This window comes from Doryrhamphus excisus, linkage group LG2, assembly GCF_037039965.1.
Source record: "Doryrhamphus excisus strain RoL-2023G ecotype Guam linkage group LG2, RoL_Dexc_Guam_v1.1, whole genome shotgun sequence".
Lineage (NCBI taxonomy): Eukaryota > Metazoa > Chordata > Actinopteri > Syngnathiformes > Syngnathidae > Doryrhamphus > Doryrhamphus excisus.
This window is the reverse complement of record NC_136358.1, coordinates 433,294-459,560: the sequence shown is the minus strand read 5'-3', so window position 1 is coordinate 459,560 and position 26,267 is coordinate 433,294. Positions and strand designations below refer to the sequence as shown.

The 26,267-nt window shown below is 45.3% G+C and overlaps 1 protein-coding gene across 2 annotated transcripts; it reads left to right on the top strand.

The window, feature by feature from the left end:
• The first annotated feature begins 1,936 nt into the window (after positions 1 to 1,936).
• Positions 1,937 to 14,389, top strand: vax2 (ventral anterior homeobox 2). Of its 2 annotated transcripts, XM_058069060.2 has the most exons (4): positions 1,937 to 2,060; positions 2,319 to 2,750; positions 4,516 to 4,703; positions 11,316 to 14,389. In XM_058069060.2, exons 2-4 carry the CDS (start codon positions 2,537 to 2,539, stop codon positions 11,814 to 11,816), a joined length of 903 nt encoding a protein of 300 aa, XP_057925043.2. In that variant the 5' UTR covers positions 1,937 to 2,060; positions 2,319 to 2,536; the 3' UTR covers positions 11,817 to 14,389. The 2 variants fall into 2 exon arrangements, with proteins under 2 accessions (XP_057925043.2, XP_078650514.1); XM_078794388.1 differs by lacking the exon at positions 1,937 to 2,060 and having other exon boundaries at positions 2,160 to 2,750.
• Positions 14,390 to 26,267: the final 11,878 nt, after the last annotated feature.

Sequence of the window (26,267 nt, the reverse complement as noted above, 5' to 3'; positions counted from 1 at the left end):
CCTTTGTCCGTTCTTGACATATTGAATGAATATGACTTGTATGGTGTCATCCAAAGAAAGATGATGTTGATGCTGTAAAGTTGAATTTATGTCTTTTCTTTTTTTTTTACCAGTATGAGCAGCGTCGCTGGGCCTTCGATAAGAAACGTCCAGAACAATAAATAAAGCATCCTTACTCTTTGCCTGCACGGCCTCCAGGATGATCCTAGGGATTAGTGTAAGATCTGTTCATTTAGCTGATTGATCACTTTTATGCAGCATCACTGCCATTTCCAATCAACGGGGTCGAAGTAGAGCTGTGAAAAGGCCTCATTGTTAATCGTATTGGCAGTATACATGAAAAAGACCACCTCCACCACATTGGAGGTCTGTACCCCCCATCCGGCATGGCTGCACGCCTCACCTGATGAATGTTTGTTTGGAGCTTTAAAGACAATAAACAATTTATGACACAAATCATCGCCACATAACAGCAGGGCGCCACAACAAATCACAGAGCACATCTCCAGCAAAGTCACATGTGCACGCTTTTTAGATGCTTTCGTGTGTGCGTGTGCGTGTGTGTGCGCGCGCGCACAGCAATCAGCCGCCTCTTGTCTCTGCTGAGTGCAGCGAGTGATTGACAGCTCCTATTGATGGCGGCTGAGATTAGGCCATCTGAAAGGCGTAACAAGCGGCGGCTGTGTGCAGTAATTACGACCTTGGAAGAGAAAAATCAAACAACACACTCACAGCAAAGCTATAATGATATAATCCAGCACAAAACACTTTTGACTTTTTACTCTGTGTTGGAAGCATCACAACATTATTCCAACATCTGCTGTTCAGCTCAAAGAATCCAGAAAAATCCAAAGAAACATTTCAAGTATGAAAGATGGGGGCAGGGCTTACACCCCACACCAAGTGGAACACATAAAAGATATTTTACATGTTACAATGTTGATGCTAAATGTATTCCTTATTAGACCATAGCCCAACTTGACACGTTTTATGTAGTACACAAATACTTCGATTTGAAGCAAAGGACTTATATCCATTGAAAATCATTGAAAGTGTGACATTTATTAAGAGTAACAACACTTGTACTTCTTGCAAATAAGTACAAAATTATAAGTCATGTCATGCTTTCCATAGCAATTTTAAGGCTAAAAGAGTTTTTTTCCTAGCTTGTTTTCTATTAATTCATTTAAGAAATATAGTAAGAACAATTGAATTGTAATATTCCACATCCCAATAAAACATAACAATAGTTAAATGGATGTAAGTGAGATTTAAAAAAAAAATCCTGGGATAGTCACATGACCCCAAAATGTCTCCGACTTCATGGGTTCAAGTCCAGCACAAAGCTAGCTAAACACATTTGAGCACATTTAAAGTGTTTAAAGTGTAACCTATAGAAAAAATGATACGTAAAAGCCCACCGTCGGTTGTGACGTCATCCACCTTGGTGAGTGTTACGATCATCCACTGTTTTATCCATGATAATATAATATAACATATATATAATATATATAGTATATTGTTAATATATATAACAATTGGGAATTAAGAAGCAAAAATCTAATGTTTTGAGAAGAATGCTTTCTATCGGTTGTCATAGCAACAAGTGCAGTATAGTATCACATGATCTTACAGTGTAACAATTATTTACAGAAGGATTTGTATATTTTTCAGCAGAATGGAATGTACATATAAATCCTTTCTGTATCATTCTTCCTTTCATCTTATATATGTATCATAATAAGGATAAAATATATAATCTTCCAAGCCAACCTTGAAATGTGCATAACTGTATTTAATTGTTAGTATGTCAGCATTGAACTGTGTTTGTGTTAAAAATGAAGCGATCCGTGATGCAGGTGTAAAAAGGTCGGTATGAAATAAGTATCATGGATGGGGAAGCCCTGCAGTCCACTCGCTAGGGTTTCCTACAGGCCACCTCGGTGTCAAGACCGCCTCCTCCGGGGCCAGCCGGCCAATCAGAGGACACCCGGAAGTGATGTCACGGGCGCCTTCCCCCAGTGAAGTGGTCGTTCAAATAATGTTCTGCTCCTCCGGCGGTGAGTTGCGTTAGCTCGGAGAAAGACAACTAAGTCCGATTGAGACGTCGGTGTCTCCTGTTCCTTCTTCCCGAACAAGTGCACTTCCTGCCCCCCCCCCCCCACCTTATCGAATGCAAGGAAAGTGACCGACCGCCTCTCAATTTTGTGTGTGTGTGTGTGTGGCACCTCCCCGCCAAATATCCGGCTACCCCCCGCGTCCCCCCACCCCACCCACCCCCTTACACCTTCCAGCCTGACTTCCTTGTCCACCTCCAGGCTCCTCCAGAGAGCTGCTCTCTCCGGCCCGACTGCCCAGACCGGACTTCCACGTCATGCCAACGCACCTGAGGTCCAGTCCGGTTTTGAGGCAAGACGGCTTGCCTCGTCTTTAGTGGATCTAGAGGTGCCGTAGACCAGGAGAGGAGGGCATGCCCCCCGCTCACAAAGAGGAGAAGAAGAAGACAAATAAGTAGCCTCACATTCTCCGTAGCTTCATGTTCGATCAGGCCGCAATGGGCGACCGGAACCACCGCTGTGGACCCAAGCCGCTGTGTCCGGATAGGCTGGACGCCAAGTGCCGGTCCCCGGTGCACAGCTCCTCCGACACCCCGGGGACCTCCTCGTCCACACCGACGTCCTCCAGCGAGGACGGCCACGACAAACTTTTAGGAGTTGACCCCGAGTATTGCCGGAGGATCCTGGTGAGAGGTGAGTGGATTTATTCATAGATTTACTTTCATATCTTTGGATTGTTATTTCATTTCCCTTACAACTAAATCTTCTTTTTTTCATTTCATTTTTATGTACATCATGAATGAATTATGAAAAAAATGATTTTTTTTCACTCAAATACCACCCAATTCTGAAATAATACATGGTAATTGCTTGTATAAATACTAATATTCCATATTACAAATATGACAATTCTTTCTTATAATATGAGCCCATTTAATCATTGAAGTCTTTTAAAAATGAGAACATTTTAAATGTTTTTTTCCCAACAAAACGACTGATAGCCTTTGTCTGCATCATTAATGAATATTTTCTTTCATTTATATTTAATTTACCATTCAGCTGGCCACGCCCTCCTGCACGAGCTGCCAGAGTACCGGACAATAAAATCAAATAAAAGCAGACAACATCAAATGAAAAACAATTTATCCGTTTGCTAGGAACGCTGGCAGAAAACAATCCTTGTTGTCTTTTTCGATGACGAAAACACACATTTAAAAGTCGTAATTCATACAGAAGGGATTTTTTAAGTTGTTAAATGTGATTAATTAGAGAATTCGTTAATTATTTAATTCCACATTGATCATGTTGTTGTTACTGCACGTATACATGTTTATATCCAGGCATGTATCCATTTGATGCAATAATAGTAACAAAGTATGAATATAAATATAGTATTTTCAGTGTGTTGTGTATATTTCAGTGAAGTTTCATTTTTTTCATTTAAAAGTGTAAATTTAAAAATGGATTTAATTTAAAATTAAACTGATTGTGTTAAGTTGATTGTATTTTACGCCGGGGTCACCGAGAGGTCAGCAGGTCAGTTGCTTTACGTCCTAAAGCGTGTGTTTTCTCTCCAAAGTGGCAGGAGCATCACTTCCTGCTAATTTTATTCTATTTCCTTTTTCCAGTTCAATACTGCAAAAATAAAATAACAATCATAAAGAAATGATAAATAAAATAAGTCCTCCTGGGAGAAATTCTTCCATTTTTTTCTTTTATTTTCTTGTATTTGCTTGAATCGCTTGGCTTTCATATTTAATTCAAGCGTGTTGATGTTTTAGCAAGTTACATATTTCATGACTTCAAACCTTTGGACAAAGAGTACTGGCTAGTAAACTAGCCAGGACGAATGTCAACAAATCGACACCGTTAGAAAATATTTCTGTAGAAAAAAATTGCAAACATCACTTTAGAAATTTTACAATAATTGTAATAATTGCAGTAAATAAAGCTATCATTTTTAGCAATGTCCTTCCCAATGAATACATTTAATGACGTGACTATTTTATTATCTTTTTCGATGTTGAGCAAAAACCATAATTATAGAACAGTTCAAATATAGACCAATTGCAATGAAAAGTAACCGATTGTTGGAATACATTTGACTTAAAAAAATACAAAATACGTTTGATTCATGTTTTAAATACTGAGCACGTGTAGATATGCTTAATTCGTGACATCATCCTTTCTTTTTCATTCTTTTACTTCATTGTTCTCTCTCGTTCTCTCTGACTCACACACACACACGCACAGACACACACACACACGCACACACACACACACACACACACACACACACAAACGCACACACGCTTGTTTGTAGTTTTCTTGTGTTGGAAGAGCCAGCAGCAGGCCTGCTTTCACTTCCGCGTCGGGCCCCTTTCCCGCCCAGACGTCATCCCGAAGTGAGAGCGAGAGTTGAGTGACGTTAATGAATGCTTCTTCTGTCGCCCCAAAGACGCCAAAGGAACCATCCGGGAGATCGTCCTGCCCAAGGGGCTCGACCTGGACCGGCCCAAGCGCACCCGGACGTCCTTCACAGCCGAACAGCTGTACCGCCTGGAACTGGAGTTCCAGCGGTGCCAGTACGTCGTGGGCCGCGAACGAACCGAACTGGCCCGCCAGCTGAACCTGTCTGAGACCCAGGTGAGCGTCCATAAACACCACATAAACCGAACTCGAACTCAAACGGCCTGCTGGCTTTGCGTGCTTCTGATTGGCTTCTCGTAGGAGCTAGTTGGTTCTGAGCCAATCAGAAAATAGGAGCCCGTGGCGGCTCCGCCCTCAACACCTGTACCCACCTGTGTGTTGTTGTCATGTGACGTATGTTAATAATTGTAATACATATATTTGAATATAAAACCAGCATAGATTTTATGTATTCATTCATTTTGTGCTGCATGACATTTCAAATAACATTTTCCATAAATAATGGGTCAAGGTGAAGGTTTTGGCTACCTTCATAAGTGCTATATAAATCTAATCCATTATTATTATTATTATTGTAAATTATTTTTTTGTTATATAGCAGATGACACATAAAATACAACACAAGAGCACATTTTATTCCTTAGCAATACCATCTTTTTGAAAAGAAAAACCAACAAAAAAAATGAAAAAGTATTGTGCTAATGCAGGTCCTCGTGTTTTATTTCATGATCCAAGTCCTTGAACAAGTCCAGTCCTGTTTCATGCTAATTTCGTGCTAATGTCTGATTGGAAATGATTGATTCATAATAATAAAGTTCTAGAATGTGACTTTAAACTAAAACATTTTTGCTGCCATTCAAAACAAATGACAGTAAAAAGATACAGAGGGGAAAAATAACAACAATGTTAATTACATGTTTCATTTTGTTTTTATTTGTAAATGTAAAACATATCAGAATCAAACAAATTATATATATTATCAGAATATTATTTCTGATAAAAATGTATTTAGCAGAAATGTAAATATTTGTCTAGTAGAAGGCTTTTGATATATGATTTATTTTTCCTACATTTCTATTTTGATGTGTTTTTTTTAATCGCATGAAAGACAATCAAACATGATTTGAAAATGCAAAGTACATTTGGAAATGTAATTACATTTTTTAACATAGCATAACAAATAACATAACAAAGCAAATCCTGATTTTTGTCTTTTTTTAATCAGTGTTTTTTTACACCAAGACAACTGCAGTCACTGCAGTGTTACATGGAGTCGTGTGTTTGTGTTGCCCCGCATAAATGAGGGGTGTCCATATCTTTTCCTCCAAGTTTATTTGATACGACTTAATTGCAAGTGAAAACCAATGCAAAGTAGGTGAGAATATATAAATATATAGCTTATTATATTTCACTCAGTTTTGTGTTTAATTTTGTGTGTAGATGCCGTGGGCCAATATCAATACAAAATGTCAAAAATGGCCCCCTCCGCACATTTTGGATATCACTGACGTAAATAATTTTTTTTTGACAAGGAGAATGATTTGTTTTATTCTGAAGGAGCCACTTCTTTTTCCATTTGTGCTCTTATTTCCGGGTTGGCTTCTGCGGCGCCCGTGTGGTCACATTGCAGATGAGTGTTTGTTGTGTTGAAACAACGTGAGGCGTTGTTGTTGAACAGACGTGACGCAAGTTGTGTGTCAAGGCAGCCATTGTGTGCGGAGGACGCCGCCATGACGCACGACTGCGTGGATGCGGCGCACGGGCCCCACAGTTGCGGGATTGTCCCGATGGTATAACGACAGGAAATTCGACATTTTAGCTTTGACAGAACAGAAAGGAAGAAGATCAGCCGGCCTTCAACAGTCTTGTTTATCGCAAAGACTCACCCTCACCCAACCGGGAAGGTGAAAGGTCAGACGTGTGATGGCGTTAAAATGGCGGATTACCTGAGCGTGAGACGACAGTCACCTGCAGGAAAGAGGTGGGACAAATATTGACATGACTGACGTCCTCGGGGGACGGGGTGTCAGTCTGTGCAGCTTTGCAGCACGGGCCCCCGTCCCACCGTGATCGTCCCCTGATGGGGAGGGGGATGTTGGGGGGGCAGAAAGAGGTGGTGGGCCTCATAACCGTCCCAAGTGCTTTTGTGCTAAAGAGGATTAGGCCGCCATATCTATCAGCCACTCTATAAGATGGGGTTAACCCCTGCCTGAACCTGGCTGGTCTGACATCGGCAACCACTCGGGCTGGTCCAGGTGAATCCGTCTCGTAACGAGTTTGGAGATGAGTGAGGTGGAGTGGAACTACCTCTAGCTGGCGGCAACTAGATGAACGAGTAAAGAACGAGTCAAACCAATAGTAAAATAGAAAAAGCACAAACGACAAAAATCCAGTCATGTCCTCAAAGGGTGTTGAACATCAAGCAAAAAGTCTTTCATAGATCTAAAAACAGGCAAAGCAAGACTACCTATGACTTTTAGCCTGATTTTAGGTACTGGGGAGGGCAGGGGGGGTCTGATTGGTTGACCTGAGAGAACGGGCAAGGTCATCCAGCTGCAGCATCTCACACAGATAAGGCGGGTCAAGCTCGTGTCGTGATTTAAAAGCAAATGTAATGATTTAAAAATGGAAGCTAACATGAATGGCTAGAAAGTACCAAGTGGGTGAAATGTGCTCGGTAAAAGATGCACTGCAGCGTTTTCAATCATATGGAAGCAAGAGATGGAGGACCTAGTAACCCCTACGTGAGGTGCGTTACTGTAGTCTGACCTACAAGTATACCAAAAGCATTTCCAGCTTGGGTTTTATCTTTGCAAATTGCCTCAGATAATATAAAAAAAACCCCACATGAAACAACTGCCCTGATCTGGCTGTCCAGTTTAACACCAGGACCTTTTGGTGACAGGAGCGTTAACTTTAAGATTTAAGTTGCTGCCGTCAAAAACTCACTCTCATCTTATGTGTTAAAAAATGAGCCTGTTTTAGCTACACAAGTTTTAATGTCACCCTCAGTGGAAAATGCAGTTTTTTTTCAGAGGCTTCTTTAGTATGGCCCCAAAAGGGCAAAAAGGAGGGTGCCTAAAACTGAGCTCTGAGGAAGGCACAGCATCGCCAGGTGGATCCAGGAAGTTGTTATTCTAGGAAAGACTTGACCCAAAGTGTTTAATGACCCCAGTGCTCATTAAAATGACCTTATTAAATGAGGTGCTGTTTTTGTTATTTTATTTGTGTTTTTACCTTTTAGATGAAGTACATGCAGAATTTGCTTCTCCAGGAAAAGTTCTGATACTTTGTTGTAAAAATGGAATCACCTCCTGGTGAGCTCGGGTATATAATCCTCCATCTTGGTAGTCAAATTCATTCAGCAGAGCAGAAAAATATCTTGAATGCATTTGCTAGCGCTAGCAGAAAAAGAACCCAAAAAACGCTGGCGTTTCCTCTGTGGAGGGACGAGTGACACGCACCTTCCAGCTCAACCCCCCCCCCCCCCCCTCCCAGCCATTCAGCAGTGCCATACACATGTAAGAAACTCAAGAATAATGACGTCAGACTTACGTTGAAGACATTAGGAATATTTGTACAACATAATATTAATATTGGCCACAATTGGCCTGACAAACACAACCTGGCAGGAACCAGCAGCCCACTCGATGTGAACTCACACGCTAAGTGGAGATGCCACGCTCACGGTGGCCTCACCTTAGGGTTCTTCTCTCTTCTCTGTATTTCATTAGGAATTATTATGTACATATTCCAAAAATGATAGCAATTTGGCAGAAAATACATTTATAGTACATCACTGTTTATGGGATATAATGAGATAATTTAATTAGATGATTTATTTTTAGAGCCATGATAACCCTCACGAAGCAAGCATAATGTTGGAATGGCTGTTGTTCTGTCTTGCCTTCAGTAGGACAGAATAATGGATAAAAACGTGAAAGTAATAATAGCGGTTGACTGGCTATGTGGGTTCTACAACAGGGGTGTCCAAAGTGAGGCCTTGGAGGCTGAAGTTCATTTTTATTGGCCTGCTGCTTGCTGTGAAAATAAAATTAATTAATTTTTGAGATATATTTTGACATATGATACGAATTTTCTTTGTCAACGTTAAAATGTGGATTTTTTTGTTCAAAAAGATTCATTTATATCAACTGACATCGCATCCAGAAAGCCTTCTGTGTTTCACTTTGTTCATATTTTACCATGTTACAACGTTATTCCAAAATTGATGAAGCTATCTTTTCTCTCCATAATGAAAATGGAATGAAATTTTTTTTGGTGATTTTTGCAAATGTAGTAAGAATTGCAAACAAAAAAAAACCCTAAATTGTATTAAAATTCCAACCAAATGTTGTCCTTATGATGTGGAATGTTGAGGCTTTAATCCATTTAGGCATTTTCAGATGTCCAATACCCGCCACGTCCCCAAACATTTTGTCCATCCAATTGTGAATTTGAGAAAATGGCAGCACTGCCCTTTTGGTTAAGAGATGTTGATAAATATACGCTACATACACTTTATTTATAAAGAATATATTGAAAATTACCAAGGAATTATCGGCACCGATATGGGTTGATATCGGTATCAGGCTTTTTCCCGATCATGGAAAGCGATGTTTTAAACATGCTGTATCCAACACATACGGTATGTTTTCATTCCACCACAGGAGGAATGTCATGTCACACATATCCGTATTGGCTGATATCGGTATCGGAAATTGAGAGTAGGACAATATCAGCATATCGGTTTTGTCAAAAAAGCCAATATAGGACATCCTAAAAATTCCCTTAATGGGCATATGTGCATAGTAGTAGTAGTAGTAGTAGTAGTAGTAGTACTAGTAGTTGTAATGTATTTGAATTGGTCTTGAGCATTAATTGTTTTCTCACTGTGAACATTTTTATAATATAAACAAATAAAATAAAACATTTAAAAAACAATTTAAATAAAACAATTCATATTAATATAATATATTATATTTATTATAATATAAAATGTTTTAATTTTTTTTCTCTCATGTGGAGGCTGAGATATCATCGTTAGTCTTTTTCTTACAGCAATATACATGCCTTAATAAAGCCTATTTTGATGTTTTATGTGCAGTGTTGGTAAGGTGCCATTCTCAGTCTTGATATTTGTTTATTTTTTTCTTCTTCCTATTATTATACAGGGGAAAATCAATTCATTGCAACTTTCATTTCTCTCAGATTTAATCAAACATTTTTGTTTCCATCCCAATTTTTTTTGCATAATCAGGCATCTCAAAAAAGAACCCGGAAGGTCCTGTTCCAATGTTCAGAAATGTGCTCTTCACTGGGGTTTAATATTCAAATAAAGCATATTTTGTTCCATTTGTTCCATTCCTGTGCTTTTTAGGGTCAATGTTACACTTAACCTTAATAATGAAGTCACAATATCAAAAGTTGGGGGGCGATGAGGCATTTCACAGTACTATTTAATGTACAAAATGTATGTATAACAGCCCCCCCCCACAAGAATGAACTTTGGACACCCACCCCTGATCTAATTTCTAAGAAAGTATTTGGCAAATATAATAAGTCCATTGTGTATTTGTGGGTCTCCTCCAGTTTAGTGATTCCTCTTATTGGACGGTGCCTTCACGTTTTGTCACGTTGTGTGTAGTGGCTTGTTAAAGCGAGTTCATTGTGTCGCTGCAGCACGTCACATGTTTGACCAGGATCAGCGGGTCACAGAAAGTGTGAAAATGAGTGCTTGGTTGGCCTCGTGCTTCTTGACAGCCTGGATATTTCCTTTTTTTTAATATTGATTTTGGGGCCTCCGGCTGAGGTTTGGAGGTCTTCCACTTCTTCTGGCTCAACCTTCAGCTTTTGCAGCTGTTTGCATTCTCACTTCCTAATGTCATATACAGCTGACCTTGAACCTGTGGACTACTGGGCGGGGCATCCCAAAAGGCGGGACCAGTACATCACATGACTTCCAGTCACCGTTGCAGCCTGGCAACCTGATTTATTTTATATTCCTTTTTCCCAGCGACAGAAGTGAACTTCCTGTCGCACTTGTTGCTTCCGTTGGCTGTGCGAGTGCGGCGGCGGCGGGGCGGAGTGCAGAGGGCGAGGCCCGGGGAAAATACAGGTCACGCCAGATTCAGATCTCTCTGGTAATCTGTGGCCGAGCCCTGAACCCTGGATCCCATTAAAAAGGATTTACGTCCAATAGTGTAGATGTACCAAAGGCAGCTTGGCTTTCTTCTCCTCTCATCTTTTTCCCTTCCAATCAGATCCTCCGCTATGGATACAGGCCACGCCCATCACACGGGGACAGAGGGTGGGGCCTGCGTTCATAGTAAAAGCCTTTTATGGAAAGTGGGCGTGTCGCTAACAAGCAGGAAGCATGACTGGAATCCACCGCCGCCCCAATCCCATTATACGTGTCATGGCTGCCAGCTGTCTCCATGAGCTCACTCGCCGGGGCCGCCTGTTGACTCCGCCCCCGCTTAGCACCGATACTTTATCAACGACGACCTGACCCGGTCACCTGCCCGCAGCGGAGCCGAGCTTTGTCATGTGATGTGATGCTTATGCACGCCTCAGAGGATGGCGTTCATCTTTCATCTTTCAATCGACACAAACACGCCATACTTTGAATTTGTTCAACATGGCCGACAAGGACACACGCAGTTCACTAAGCATTTTGACTGGCGTGGCAACTTGTTGTCCTCCTGTACTTCCTGCATCACGTTACGTTCCTGCTGCGGGAGGGGGTCAGGCAGAGGTCAGGCGCACACGGGGGGGGGGGGCTTCTCTGATCATGTGACCCATTTATTTGTCTGCTCGCCGCTGCAGGTGAAGGTGTGGTTCCAAAACCGTCGGACCAAGCAGAAGAAGGACACCACCAAGGATTCCGACAAGCGCTCCACCACTTTGTCCGAGTCTTTGGCGACCTGCAACATCCTGCGTCTGCTGGAGCAGGGCCGCCTCCTGTCGGGGCCGGCCCCGCCCCCGAACACGCTCCTGGGCCCCACGCCGCACCCGGCTAACGGGGCTCTGTTGAGCAGCCCCAGGGGCGGCAGCTCCTCCGTCTCCCCCGGTATCGGCGGGGGCACTCCCCCCAGCTCCCTCCCGGGGGCCGCGTTCGGGCTGTCGCTGCCCTCGCTAGGTGGCACCCCGGTGTCCCCGCGGCTTGCCGTCCCGCCGCCGCACTCCCTCTGCTTCTCCATGCCTCTGCTGGGCGGGGCCCATCACGAACTGACCTCCGCCTACGGCTGCGGGTCCTCGGCCTTTGAGCCGTACCTGAGGATGGACAGGAAGGAGGCGGATCTGGGCGGCAAGAAAACGGTTTCCTAAAATGACTTCCAGGTGACGGCAAGTACGTGTCCATGGCGGCTGAGTGCCGACCAGAACGTCATGTGACTGTCATGTGACTGTCATGTGACTGTCATGTGACGGATGGCACGTTGACACGCTCTCCGTTGTGTTTTTGTGTGTGTGTGCGTGTGCGTGTGTGTCAGGAACAAAATAACGGGAATGCCACCCAGGACAGCATCCCGAGTTTATCATGCTGTCCCAAGCGGGATGAAAAAAGTAAGCGTAGCTTTGAAATGTGTTATTTAAAAAAAGTTTGTGGTCCAGCGGTAGTTTGTGTAAATTCTTGCTTTGCTTGTGTCTGTGTACTAACTTCCTGTGGTAGAACCTGGACCCCCCTAGCTCTCATAGTTTCAGTGACCCCAAGCGGTCCTGGTCCACTTGGTAGCGTGCCAGCTCCTCATTTGTGGCATCTTTGCTTTACCGAGCCACACATGGCGGAAGAAGAGCATGTCTACTGGGGGTGGAACGCTACGCTAGCCTCGCGCTTCACTGACAACCAAATGGAACTGGCTAACTTTTGTGGACACATCGAAAATACAAACGGCGAGCAGGCCACTACAATTCTCCAATAGAGTTGTGTAATAGCAACTTCTCACCATTTTATCATCTTTCTGGTCCATAAGTCTCTTTTCCCCTCATATTAGCGCTTTTTATTCTCAGTTTAGACATTCATTCATTTTTACTGCTTATCCTCACCAGGGTCGGGGGGGTTACTGGAGCCTATCCCAGCTGTCTTGGGGCGAGAGGCGGGGTCCACCCTGGACTGGTGGCCAGCCATTCCCAGGGCACATATAGACAAACAACCATTCACACTCACATTCATACCTATGGACAATTTGGAGTGGCTAATTAACCTAGCATGTTTTTGGAATAAACCCACGCATGCACGGGGAGAACATGCAAACTCCACACAGATGGCCGAGGTTGGAATTGAACTCTGGTCTCCTAGCCGTGAGGTCTGCGCGCTAACCACTCGACCGCCGTGCCGCCCCAATTTAGATATTTTCTTGTAAAATTATGACTATTTCTCATAAGAAGACTAATTTTTCAGTTTTTTTTGCAGTATTTTCACCCCCCCTCACCTGAAGTCACCTTGCATAGGCTCCAGCATCCCCCCCATGCGACAGAAGCGGCATAGAAAATGAACAAAGTGCAGTATTTTCCTGTGAAATGACCTTTTGTGAAACATATAAGAGCTTGTGAGTACACGAGTGAGTACTACGTGTAGCGCTACACCCCCAGTGTGTACTGTGGTTTGCATTCATAGTGCCACAGGTTCCATTTAGCACTTGCAAGGAACACACGCAAACATCTTCCCTCCGAGTTGATGTGTGGTTCATCGCACTTTACGTTTGTTTGTCTTTCTCCATCGTCTCCTGCGCTCAACTTGTTTGAGTGACAGCTTTGTTACAAAGTTCTCTACCGGTCAAATGCAGTTTTTTTTCACAAGCCTTACGCCAAGATGTGGCATGCGATGGCGGCCTTCCTTCAGCGAGAATGAAAAACATCAGTTTGGCCTCAATTTGAGCCACATGTCACATGACTTTTTCCTCCCTTTTCATGGCTGTGTATTTCTTCTTTCTCACTGTGAGCTCTAATAAGTTTTCCTAAGGTGCAGAGATTTCTTTTACAGCTCCTGACACTGCTTATAAAGACATGGCTGTGATGAAAAGGTGTTTAAAGCAGCTGCAGGACAGAAAAAAAACAACAAAAAAAAACCACTACCTCGCTGGACGTAAACGGCTTCCACCGACGTAGTGCTGGTTCTGCTGGCTTGTTATGCTTGGATGTGCTCGGCCCTTCTGCTCTTATTGTCTGGAAGCGCCCTTCATCATTCAAGGACGGAGCAGAGCCATGGAGCCATGGAGCCATGGAGCCATGGAGCTGAGAGATGCCCAGGCCTGCTTCTCCTTCCCGTGTCACAACCTAGACTTCTTTGTCCAGCGGTGACATCACCGAAACCGTTATGGTGCATAAGACGGAATGTTCTTTAACTCTCTTTGCTTTGGCGGCGCCGTGCTGGAGCAAAGTCGTGTTGGTTGCTCCTCCGTCAGCTTGTTTGAGGTCAAACGCCTTGCAGTGCTTCTCTGCAAAGGCTTTCATGTGCTTTGTGGGAAGGTAAAAAGACACCTGAGATTCTTTTCATTGAGCAGTACACGTCACACCAAGACCGTGTCTCAAATGGAATACTTCCATCAGCACTCTTTGTACGCTACGTACTTATTCCGTGGTCTACTCTCTTGCATCATTCAAGGTGGGAAGCGTCCATCACTTTTGGGATGCAATATTCCATACCTCTCAAAATACTAAGTCCAAGTACGGAAGTGCGCCAATTGAGACCCAGCATAACTCTCTGTATTTAATTTAAAGATGAATATTCTATCCAAAAGGGTCTTTGTGTGTGATTGGAAAAGTTTTGTAAAGATGCTTTACAGTTCTTTGTCTCATTAACATTTTGCACTTATTTAAAGAGGCTTACATCTGTTTTCTGGCCACAATCAGCCAAGATCTTGTACAATAATGTATTTTTATTCATATAAATATATGTCTATGTCACTTGCCTCCTGTCTTCTGTGTTATGCATACTTCACCTTGCTCTAACAGTCTTTTAAGAACTTCTGAGAATGGGTGGGTGCATTAGGCAAATGGAAAATAAAAATGTCCATTTAAATCAGCCAGACCATTTACATCATGTGGGAATTTTCAGGCCTTTCTAATAGCTTTTCAAGCAACACGCAACATTAAAATTAGAAAATAGATTTTGAGGAGGAAGAAACCCCCCCAACCCCCATCCGCACACACACACACACACACACACACACACACATCCCAGGCCCAGACGTCAGCATGAGGTACTTCTCCACACCAGGACAATTGAGCGGCAGGGTGCCAATTACAGTGATTGGCACTTCTATTTGAGCGAGGGCCTGCAGAAAGGGGACCAGATGGGTGGCCGGTTCTGCAGCTTCGGCCCATCAGGAGAGTGCCAAACTGCGGCGATGAAGACTTTGCAACTTTGTTGTGTCCATCAGCTCCACATGCTCAAGTGCAGCAGGCCGACAAAGTGCTCATTCTCCAGGAGCGTTTGCAACACTTGGTGTATTTTTTTTGGGGGGGGGGGGGGGGGGGCGGCGTGGCCCTTTTTTATTTCGTGTTGTTTGTTGCGAGTTGGCGGCGCAGCGCTCAGCTCCACGTTGCGTCTGTTTGTCTTCCGCCGGCACGTTCCGGTTGGGTTGAGGCTCCGCCAACCCTCAGGAATGTATCCCGCCGCCCCGCCCTCCTTCTCGCATCCCTGCATCCTCTCAGAGCAGCTCAGCCACCCACCGGGGACCCCTCCACTAATTAGGGTCACTAATTTGGGGTCGGTCGGGCCAGAGACCCCTCCACACCTGCACGGTCATGTGACATTCAAAGAGGTGCATAGGGTCAGGGGTCGCGTAGTTGGGGGCCACTGGGTGAGAGAGTTTGGATTAGTTCAATTAGAGGAGGTGGAGGAAAGGCAAGCCAATGCAATCAATCAAGACTTTACTTTGACTGTTTCATGTATATTGATAATGTCCATATCCTCTTTTAGATTGTGTGAATATATGTGTTAAAGAGCATTCATTAAATAATACACAAATATAGATTCAAATATGCAATAGATCATAACAATACGATTCATTCATTCATTATCCTCATGCTGGAGCCTATCCCAGCTGTCTTGGGGCGAGAGGCGGGGTCCACCCTGGACTGGTGGCCAGCCAATCCCAGGGCACATATAGACAAACAACCATTCACACTCACATTCATACCTATGGACAATTTGGAGTGGCCAATTAACCTAGCATGTTTTTGGAATGTGGGAGGAAACCGGAGTACCCGGAGAAAAGCCACACATGCACGGGGAGAACATGCAAACGCCACAACAATATAATCATTGACAATAATAATTAATAACATGGCTGCGTGGTAGAAGAGTGGTTAGCGTGCATGCGTGGGTTTTCCCCAAAAACATGCTAGGTTAATTAGCCACTCCAAATGGTCCATAGGTATGAATGTGAGTGTGAATGGTTGTTTGTCGTCTATATGTGCCCTGTGATTGGCTGGCCACCAGTCCAGGGTGGACCCCGCCTCTCGCCTGAAGACAGCTGGGATAGGCTCCAGCACCAAACCTGGTGAGGATAAGCGTTAGAAAATGGATGTTCCTGTCCACAAGCCTCAAACCTGCAAAAGCCTGCGGGGGTGAAAAAGGACGTGTGGGGGAGGAGGGGGGGATTTCAGGCGGCTGGGTCAAAGGTTAATTGCCAGGTGACCTCGGCGGGCGGGACGAGTCTGCGGAGGCCGCGAGCTGGCCCGCCCGTCCCGATGATGCCTGCGTGTTTTGACAGCGTTCACACAAGCCGCATTCCTCCGACCCAAAGCGGCACATTTTTCAATTTGGTGTTGAAAGACAAACATAAAAAGTATTCAGCACATTTCCATTCCATTGAAACAAATATTTACTGACGCTTTCACCATCTAATTGAACATTTCTCACGGCAACCTTTGTGTGCTTTCAACCTTGCATTTTCAGCTGATAAAAATGTTTGAAAGGCTCACTTTGAGACCAGAATCAAGGCCTGGCACAGGTCGACACAAGCAGACGCCAAGAGAGAAAACAGGAGGTGACCCACGCCGCCCGTGTTTCGTGGCGCTAGTGGCACATTGTGTTTTGCCCTTCTGCACACAACAAGCGGGCTCGTCTTTAAGCGCCACGCTTCTTCCTTTCATTGCCCGGAACCGCCAATTTGCCGGATTCAAGGCCGCTTGGCATCGCCTCATGTCCCGACACACATTTCAATAACGGCTCATCACACCTCGCTGTGATATTATTATTATTATTATTATTACAGTTTTTATACTAATAATGCCGAGCCAGCGAAGCTTTAAGTTTTCTGATGTTAGTTTTTAGTCCGTTGACCCTTTTTAGCTCTCATCACTGATTGGCTGAAACAAAAATGGTGTGTATCTCACCGAAGCCAGCAGGCGCTGGGCAGATTACATGAATGACATGAATGACATGAATGACATGAATGACATGAATGACATGAATGACATGAATGACATGAATGACATGAATAGGCCACACATAGAAGGTGAAATCTGATTGGACAAAAATATCTAACATACACATAAACTACTGGAAGCAATGCAGTCAAGAAACATAATAATATATGAATAAATAGACTGTTAATTAATTCAACCAATATTGGACACATGGTTACCGCACGGGCCACACAGCTAAGACACCTGAGTTCGATTCCACCCTCGGCCATCTCTGTGTGGAGTTTGCATGTTCTCCCCGTGCATGCGTGGGTTTTCTCCGGGTACTCCGGTTTCCTCCCACATTCCAAAAACATGCTAGGTTAATTAGCCACTCCAAATTGTCCATAGGTATGAATGTGAGTGTGAATGGTTGTTTGTCTATATGTGCCCTGGGATTGGCTGGCCACCCAAAGACAGCTGGGATAGCCCCCCCCCCCCCCTGCAACACTTGTGAGGATAAGCGGTAGAAAACGAATGCATGAATGAATGAACCAATATTAGAATTGAAGCATTAAATGTAGGTCAGTGCTTCTGGTTGTGGTTAGGCCAGCAGAGAAGTCTTTGCTGGCCCTCAGTAACTCTATTGGTTATTCTTATGTTTTCAACCATTACATGGAACCTGCATAAAACATACAGTATATAATATTAAGTGAGGCCGAGTGGTTAGCGTGTAGGCTGCTGAAGGATTGTCTGTGTCAACCTTAACCCGAACCCAAAATGTGATTAATCACCACTCTGACTTCACAGACAAGCTCTCTGAAACCGAACGTTCAGAGCCATCCCAAACCTGCTAACATGCTAACAACATTTACAGGTCAGAAAAGCATAAAAGGTCCCATTTAATCAACCGATTAATTAATTAAATAGCATTTTTAAACAATACTGACTCTCAGTGTCTGCCAAGACAAAATCTGTCAACTCACCAGTGAAGGCCCAGGTGCCAAATGCACCCCCTGGCACTGGAACTGGAACTCACCCATAATATTTGGGGTCCCTCTGCCAGACGACTCCAAGGTGTGTTATATTTACTGTACACTTTACTACACATCTTTTGATGAAATTAATCACTAATTAACACACTTGGCCAATAAGTTCTATGGTATGATTGGTGTCTTAATCCACCCTTGACTATTCTGAATATGCAATGACTTCACTGAGACCACAGCCTGCATCAGAAATTCTACTAAGGAGGCCATATTTGCTTGGAATGAGAAAAGAGCAAAAGTACAACAAAAATCGTCCTTGTATGAATTAATATCTCAATCAATACACTTTTCTCTGCTCAATTAAGTTGGAAGCAGGTCACCTTTTTCCATCACTTTGATGTCAACCTTGTATTTTTCTGTGTGGCTGCGTCTCCACGGCAATCTGCACCCGCGTACGCGTACGTCCTTCCCGACACCTTGGGAAATGTTCCCACTTCAAGACGGAACTGAACGAGCCGAAGCTGAATGCACAAAAACACAACGGCTAACACTTTGCTGTTTTTGTGGAGAGGAATCAAATCAGGACAACCCGTGCAGGTGGGAATGAGGCAAAGGAAAAAGGGGGGGGGGGGGGGGCTGACCAGCATAGGAACATACATTTTGAAGGTCGTATTTTGGCTAGCTAATAATAAAGTTAAAATCAAGCACATAGCGTATGAAGGTGTTTTTAGTATAGCTTAAACACAGTTAAGTAGTAACACAGTAAAGTACTGACAAACTTAGTGTGACCCCCCCCCCCCCCCCCCCACACACACGAGAGAACCAGAGTGATGACCAAGGCAGGAGATATCTGCTATGTATCATATGGTTTGTTTACAGCACAAGAAACGTCAGAACGTTCCAGACGTCGTGGCATCGTCCTTGCTGACAAGAAAGACAGAGACGGGCCGCTGATGCTGAAACCAGGGCGACGGCGCGTGCTGATTGGTCCACGTCTTCTTGAAATGTAGGGAAAGGAAAGGGGGCTTTTTGCAGCTGCGCTGTGCTAAGACCCGACTTCCTGTTGGCATACAGGGAATGCAATTAGATATTGTTTGTATCAGGAATAAATACTCTGGTTTTCATAAACCGGTTTTATTTAGTCTGCCCATGTCCTCAATTCCACACCCACTAGGAGATGGCCTCCAAGTAAGGGAGGTCGAGATTTCCTTCAATGTAAAAAACCTTTTACGTTTTAATCTTCATTCGGGATCCTCACTCAACCCCGCCGCAGGGGTCACGGCAGGTTGCCCTCATTAGTACCAGGGGGTCAGTCCGTCACTCCCCACCCCCTGCCCAAATTCACAACGACCACACACCACACAAACGGAACGGTAACCTCTAACCTCCGCGACTTCACGCCACTCTTTGCCACCATTAAGTGGGATTTCTGCAATCCAGTTAGCGCTTAAAAAGGCACAAAACACAACATCACTTCCTGGTCCCGCCCCTTCACACACGCATGCACACAGAGGGCGCTAGAGGGGTGAGGGCGAGGGGGAGGGGGGGTGAGGAGGCCTCTCTGCTTTTCAACCGACGTGTGAACAAAAGCTCGGCCAAACTGTCGGAGCGCAGCCCAGGGTGTTTACTGCGCTTGTATCTATAACCACAGCCGGACCCCCCCCCCCGCCCCCCCTTTTTCCTGTGAGCTGGCCGGCTTTATTGGAAGCCTCAAATGAAGGAAGCGTCCATCTGGGTGTGATCACCAATTACGGAGGGAAGCTGTCAGCACGCATTAAGGCCTGCTGGGAAGGCGGCCGTGTTTGCGAAGAAGGGGGGATGAAAGTGTTGAAGAATCCTCCTTTTCCTCCTTTGGAGGCTCCCGACACCTCCAGCTCCTCCAGCTCTTCCAGCTCCTCCAGCTCCTCCAGCTCCTCCAGCTCCTCCAAAGTGCTCTGGCCGCCAAACAATGGAGGAAAGGTCATTTCCTGCGGCTAGCTAAGCGTTGTTTCATGCGTGCGAGAACGCCGCATCGAGCCGCCATGTAAGCGATATCAATATGCTAAAAACGCAACACGGCTCACGGCGGCCCCCTTTTGTCACTGCTCACTGGCACAGGCGGTGATTCCCTGCAACGCAGCGCCATCATTAACTTTTTGCTCCGTCGGAATGCTCAAACGCCCCCGCCCACCCCCACCCCCCCCCCTCACCCCGCCAAGCATCCCGCTTTTCTTCTGCTTTTCCAGGGCCCTCATTTGCCAAGGCCAGGTGTGCGGACCCACAACAAGGGGGAGGGGGGCAAGCAGTGCAGGCTTCAATGGCCTCTTTCTCAAGGTCTTCATTTGTTTGTTTGTCTCCCCAACTCTCCACAAATTAAAGGACACTTTGTGTATCTGGCAACCCGCATTTTAGCAAAGCATTCAACCTCACAGAATACGGCCGAGGCTCACTGGGGCAACAACCAAGACCCAAGACCAGGGCGGTCAAGGCTGTGAGAAGAAATGGCAGGAAGGTTGCTTAATGTGGCCGCATTTTTGTTGGGGGGGGGGGGGGGGGCAGGACGAGTGGTTTTGGAGGTTTTGGAGGTGCTTTGAAAGTCACCGGCAAGACATGTCATCCATTTTAAAAATATTGATTTCTGCTCATTTGCATGTTGTGCACTTTTGTGTCATTGGTGGATCGGATCTGTTGGGAGGGGAGGGGGGGCGGGGGGGGGGGTATGTGCAGAAAACTGTGAATTCTGTGTGATGTGTCACTTTGAATCCGCTCCCACTGAATGTGTGAATGAGTCATTGTGTGTGTGTGTGTGGGACGGGGGGTAATTGGAGGGGGGAGGTGGGAGGGGGGCCCGGCCGGTGCTGGTAGGTTGAACGAGTTGCTTCAAACTCTTTGCGGGGAGACGCAGCAGGCGAAGGGAGACCAGGACTAATTGGCACTAATTGAATTGGATGTGCTGATCAGATGGGAGGCTGTGGAAGTAATCGGAGTTGTCACAGTAGATAACGCGGGACCGTCCCAGAGTGTCTGCCTCATGTGACAGCCTGTAACATAGCCTGTGAGAGGGCAGCGGCCCCCTTTGTTCCCGCCACAAAGGGCGGCCTAGCAAAGTTGCCAACTACAGCGAGCGGCGAGCGGGAGGAGGGAACAGGCGAGGAAGTCAGCAGGAACTATGAAAAGGCCCGAGTCTGCACCCCCGACACGTCACGCCGCTTAGCTGGACTACGTTCCCATCGGAACCTGAACCGGTTGCTCCATCCAGGAAGCTGCTTCCTCCTTCTGAGGGTTCAAATGCAACTCAAAGTGCTGACGTCAGAAGAGCAGGTCTTTCCCAACCTCCAATTAAGCGACGCTTCTGTGTGCACGTCTGACACACACACATCCACGGCAGCAAAGGGGGGGCCGCATGCCGTCACGGAGCGCGTGCGTGAGCAAGTTGGGTCGGGCAGCACCGGCCCCGCAGATGTACCAGAGCGCCCGACTAAGCCCTGGCGAAGCCTGCTGTGAGGGGGCTTGACCTTTACAGAATCAGTGCCTCTGCATGTCAGGGTTGATGGCGGGGGGGTTCAGCAGCTGCAGGTCAAGGAGGAAAAGGAGGACGAAGAGCACAGAAAATGAAGAAAAAAAGCATATGAAAGCCAATATTACGCTGGGAAAGGAAGAAGACAATATTTGAGGATTCCGGTTAACATTCCAAAATTTGCTACTGACATCATCAGTAGTTCTCTGTGAAGAGTAACATTTAAGGTTACCTTCACTGATGAGGTGATTCTATCCAAACACACAATATGGCGGCGAGGTGAACGCGGACGCCACCTTTGTGTTCCACCATGAGTATTTTTGTATGCGATAGTGTTTCTCATCTTCTTCATCAAATGCTGCCATTCTTTCGCTCCATGCCATGAACAAAAGAAAAGCAAACCCCATTGAATGAAAGAAACAACTCACGGTAAGATGAAAGTGGTGCTGCTCTCGCCGCCACGTGGTGCCTTTGTCAAAGATGATAACACACACCAAAACATGAAGATCCATGTTGACAATTTAGCCACCACATAATTACAGAATTAAATACAAGTGGTCAAGAAGGCAGAATGTGGACGTCTTGCCTTCCTGGCGAAAAACACCCGAGTGTCCTGCGGTGGCGCATGTCTACAGGGCTCTGATTGTATTTACAAAGTTATAAACAGGCCTATGCTTGAACTATGAAACGGTTCCATTAAATATTGTTAATATTGAATCCTACTTTCTGGAAATTCACTGATCGCAGTCATGGTCTGGAACCACGTAACCATGGTCATCATCAACGCAAATTTTGCAACCGCACATAGTGTTAGATGATAAAGGACATTTTTGAAATGACCATGATATATTATCATATATTATGATTGTTATTTCAAAACACACCAGCATTGTTTTTGTGACTCAGTCATATTTTTTCATAGTACTTTTCTTAAAATGAATCTTAAAATGTCGCCTCGTCTCGTCAAACATATCTTGTGTGTTTTGTCTCATGGGTTGGATGTCTGCTAACACCATCGGTGTGTACGTAAGCGCACCAAGTGTGTGTGTGTGTGTGTGTGTGTGTGTGTGCAAGAGGGAGACCAGACAGCCCACCTCTTTTTAGCTGTGTGTGTACCACGAGGAGCTGGGCCCCCCCCCGACATCACGGCTCTGAGCCCCACCATGACAATGCAACAAGAGACACAAAGCTTTATTTTCTCCACAGAGCGATTCATGACTTCTTGTCACTCTTTTTTTTTTTGGTTTAGATTGTGTCCCCACCCTGCTTAGTGACTTCCTGTGTGCAGTGGAGGCAACAGGTGGCAGACGGTGGCGTTAGAGTGACACCTATAGAGCTGACTGAGGTACAGTAAGATGAGCGTACAGTAAGAAAATAGGTGGACTATGCTGATTTTGGAAGTTTACCACCTTAACATGATATGAACTTTCCGTCATTTTTATGGTGCTTTTTATTGTAACAGAGAAATACACGCTGTAAAATGTATTAACATTGATTGAGTCATTTGAGGCTGCACGGTGGATGAGTGGTTAGCGCGCTGGTGAGGATGAACGGTAGATAATGGATGAAAGATTGAGTGATTTGAGGTTAACATCGCCATGATGTCAGGGTAATTCTTTGGGAGGTGCAAACCCTCATAAGCCAAGAGCCATTTTGTCCTTGATTACAAACATTACGTCAATGATATAATATACTCGCTTGTAATGTCATCTTAAGAAAAATAAACACTTAAAGAAGTGACATAATTGGAAGAAACTGGTATCTCCATGTTTATCTATCGTCTATCGTACATGAACCAAAATCCAGGTTGGCGGTTCAATTACCGGAATAGTAATTCCAGCCCTACTTGAGACCATTAACCAGATCCTCCCTTGTCGTTCTGGGCTAGTCCTTCACAATCATCCTTTACCACAGATAAAATATTGCATGGATATACAGAGTGAAGGGGATTGACTGTTATCTTTATCGATTTACAAATGAGTCCTAGTTAGTAGTGGTCTCCGTCTCACCAGGCTTCTAGATGATCTTAGTTCAGTCCAATCTTGTGCAGGTCTACAATTTCATATCTTTGACTGCTCTTTTGTCTTGTCTGAATGGACTGTTTCTGTGACAGTTGTTTTTATTCACATAATGAGTTGACATTAGGAGTCACTTCCTAAAGGGACTGGACTCATTTGTGTGTTTCATGGACACATTACCCGTCTGTGGGTTTCGGAATACCTCGATCAAATACAAATTCAATTAAAACGTAAAATATGACATTTCTCTCTGTTGCAATAACTCTACCTTCAATATGATGGACTGTTCCTATTATGTGTACAGCTTGGATATTTACAGATGAATATAATATAATATACGTAGTTCTTCACTGCACACAACAAACAAAAGATGAAAAATGTTGAATTTGATGCCAAATGTAGATGGTTGCTGCTCACTGAGCTACTTGAATTGTCCATTAGATGTGTTTTTAATGGTGAAAGGGCACGACAATGTTACTGTGATATGATTGGCTGCACTTTACTGACAGATGTTAGTGTGAGGTGAAAGCGTACAGTGGAGTCATCAGAAGGCCAGCAGTGTCTGCGAGGCTCAGCTGTCAAAAAGCATCCCTGCATCCTTCTCTCTCCTCTCAGCTTCCCGCTCCGCAGCATCCCCGGAAAACACGGACGCTGGCTGTCACCATCCCGCTAAACCACACCACCAACATCTGTCTGTCGCTTCCGTGGTGATGAGGAGGGTAGGGTCACGACCCTGGTGACCTCCTGTTGACCCTGACAGATTATCCTCGCAGTCACATGTAAAAAAAAACACTGTAAAAAATTAGCATTCACACCGTCCATGCGGTCAGACTCAGAAGTTGGAAGCGGCGTCATAAAGCGGCTGATGTCCACGGCCTGGTCGTCTCGCCACACCTGTACCTCTGACATGAGGTTGCCAGGAGGGTGGGGCGTCAGGGAGTATGGAGGGTTCTACCTCGACTGACTGATTGCTGATTGGTCGAAGGACGCAATCATGTGACCGTCTGGTGTGTGTGCCTCAGTCGAGCCAGTCGCTGTACCGATAAGGGGGTGTGGCCTAAGCTTGATTGACACCCTCGTCCATCCTTCAATCCTGCGAATGTGCTTATTGGCCACCTGGCAACGTTTGATGCCGGCTGACAAGTTCACCTTTTCAACGTGGCGAGCGCTCACAAGTAAAGGTCAGGCTTTGGGTGGGGGGAAACCTGTAAAGGGGGCTCTCAAGGTCGTTTCAGGGATTGCTGCTGGTGTCTTTCAAGGCATTGTCGAGGCCACCCCAGCGGGGTCCTCCAATCACCTCCCGCCATCCTCAAAATCAGCTCCTTAATGAATAAAACAGAAAGACAAGGAATTTGAAGACCTTCAATAATTCAGAGCGGAAGGCTGTCATCATCGTCATCGGTGGCAGGTTCCGGTGCTGCGTGCGTGCGTGCGTGTCGAGGAGAATGCCTTGTCTGTGGGGGCCCACTGGCATCTTCGCCCCCCGGGTGCGTAGGCATGTTTTGTCACCCATTCACACCTGGAGACGTCTAGGCGTGACAGGACGTGCCACAGGATGCCAGTGCCAGCTGACCTCTGGGGGTACACGCTCATCATCAGCCTGCAAGGAGATGGTGTGTCCAGACGGGAGAAGGGGGTCTTCACTGGAAGCCTCCTTAGGAGATGTTCACACACGCAGGACAAAAGCACGACACTCGTGCGCACACCAATTCACCTCAGACACACATGAGAGTATCACGCCGCCCAGCTGCTGCAAGAATGAAGGACCTTTCTTTAAAAATGTCCCCGCCCCCCCCCCCCCCCCCTTAATTAGTGGTCATCACGGCGGCTGAAGGAGAATGGACAACCTGTCTTTGCTTGACACCTTTGCGTGTCAATTGTAGCTTTTGTGTGCGCCGTCTTCCATTTAGCAGACAGACACACAATAGAGTGCCTTGCAGGGGTCCCTACCTGAGAAAGGGGTCCCCGACTGCTCCCATCATTCAGTCCCTTTCCTCTCTCCTCAGACCCCCCCCCCCTGCACTGAGAGGCTCTTGTGTGGGCTACTATTTATGTGTTTTGGCGTGTTTGGAAAACAGCCACCATTCATGTGGCCGTGTAATGATGCCATACCACAAAACAGGAAATCACCCGCCTTTTTATGTGAACGTGCGTCTTTGTCCTTTTGTGTGTTTGCGGCGAGGGGCTAGCTCGCGTTGTCGTCTCGCTGGACGCTCCTTGTAGTAAAAATACATTCCCGCTGCCGGTTGTCTGTCTCAAACTCCTCCTGTCAAATAAAAGATGCTCTGTAACAAATCTACAAATACACTAAGATCGTATTGTCCTCCTTTTTTAGATAATCATATAATATAATAATATTGCAACGGCCACGCCGCTATTGCTCTGCATGCTTGTGTCCCAGCAGCCGTCTTTGCTGTGTCCCTCATAATTACTTCCTCAGGAAACCAAAAGGATGTTTCAGATGTTGTGACAAGACACTCATCATAATGTGACACAAATTGTGGCACCAAGCCTCCTGCTCGGATTGCGTCCACTATCCATTCAAGCTAATGACTCGTCAGGCTTTGTTGAGTCCAGCTGCTTTGAAAACACTGTCTCCGCTTTGTGTCCACCGCCCGGGGAGAAAATTAGTATCCATCCATTTATTTATCCCCCTGCTTGTCCTCTAATGAGGTTTTAGCACCGCTGACGCTGACGTGTCCCAGGGACACAACAAGCAAACAATTGTCAAGTGTGTTGAAGATGTAAACGATGGTTAGCGCAGACAAAGACGGCGTCTGCACAGCAATCAGTAATCCTCTTCAATTTGTTTTGATGCGTGCTGCTTATGGAATACAACTGCAAGAAGTTGCATGTGTCAGAACTTTGATAAAGAAGGTGAGAACAATTACTGAATTCAAGAAAGAACTAGCAAAGTACAAAG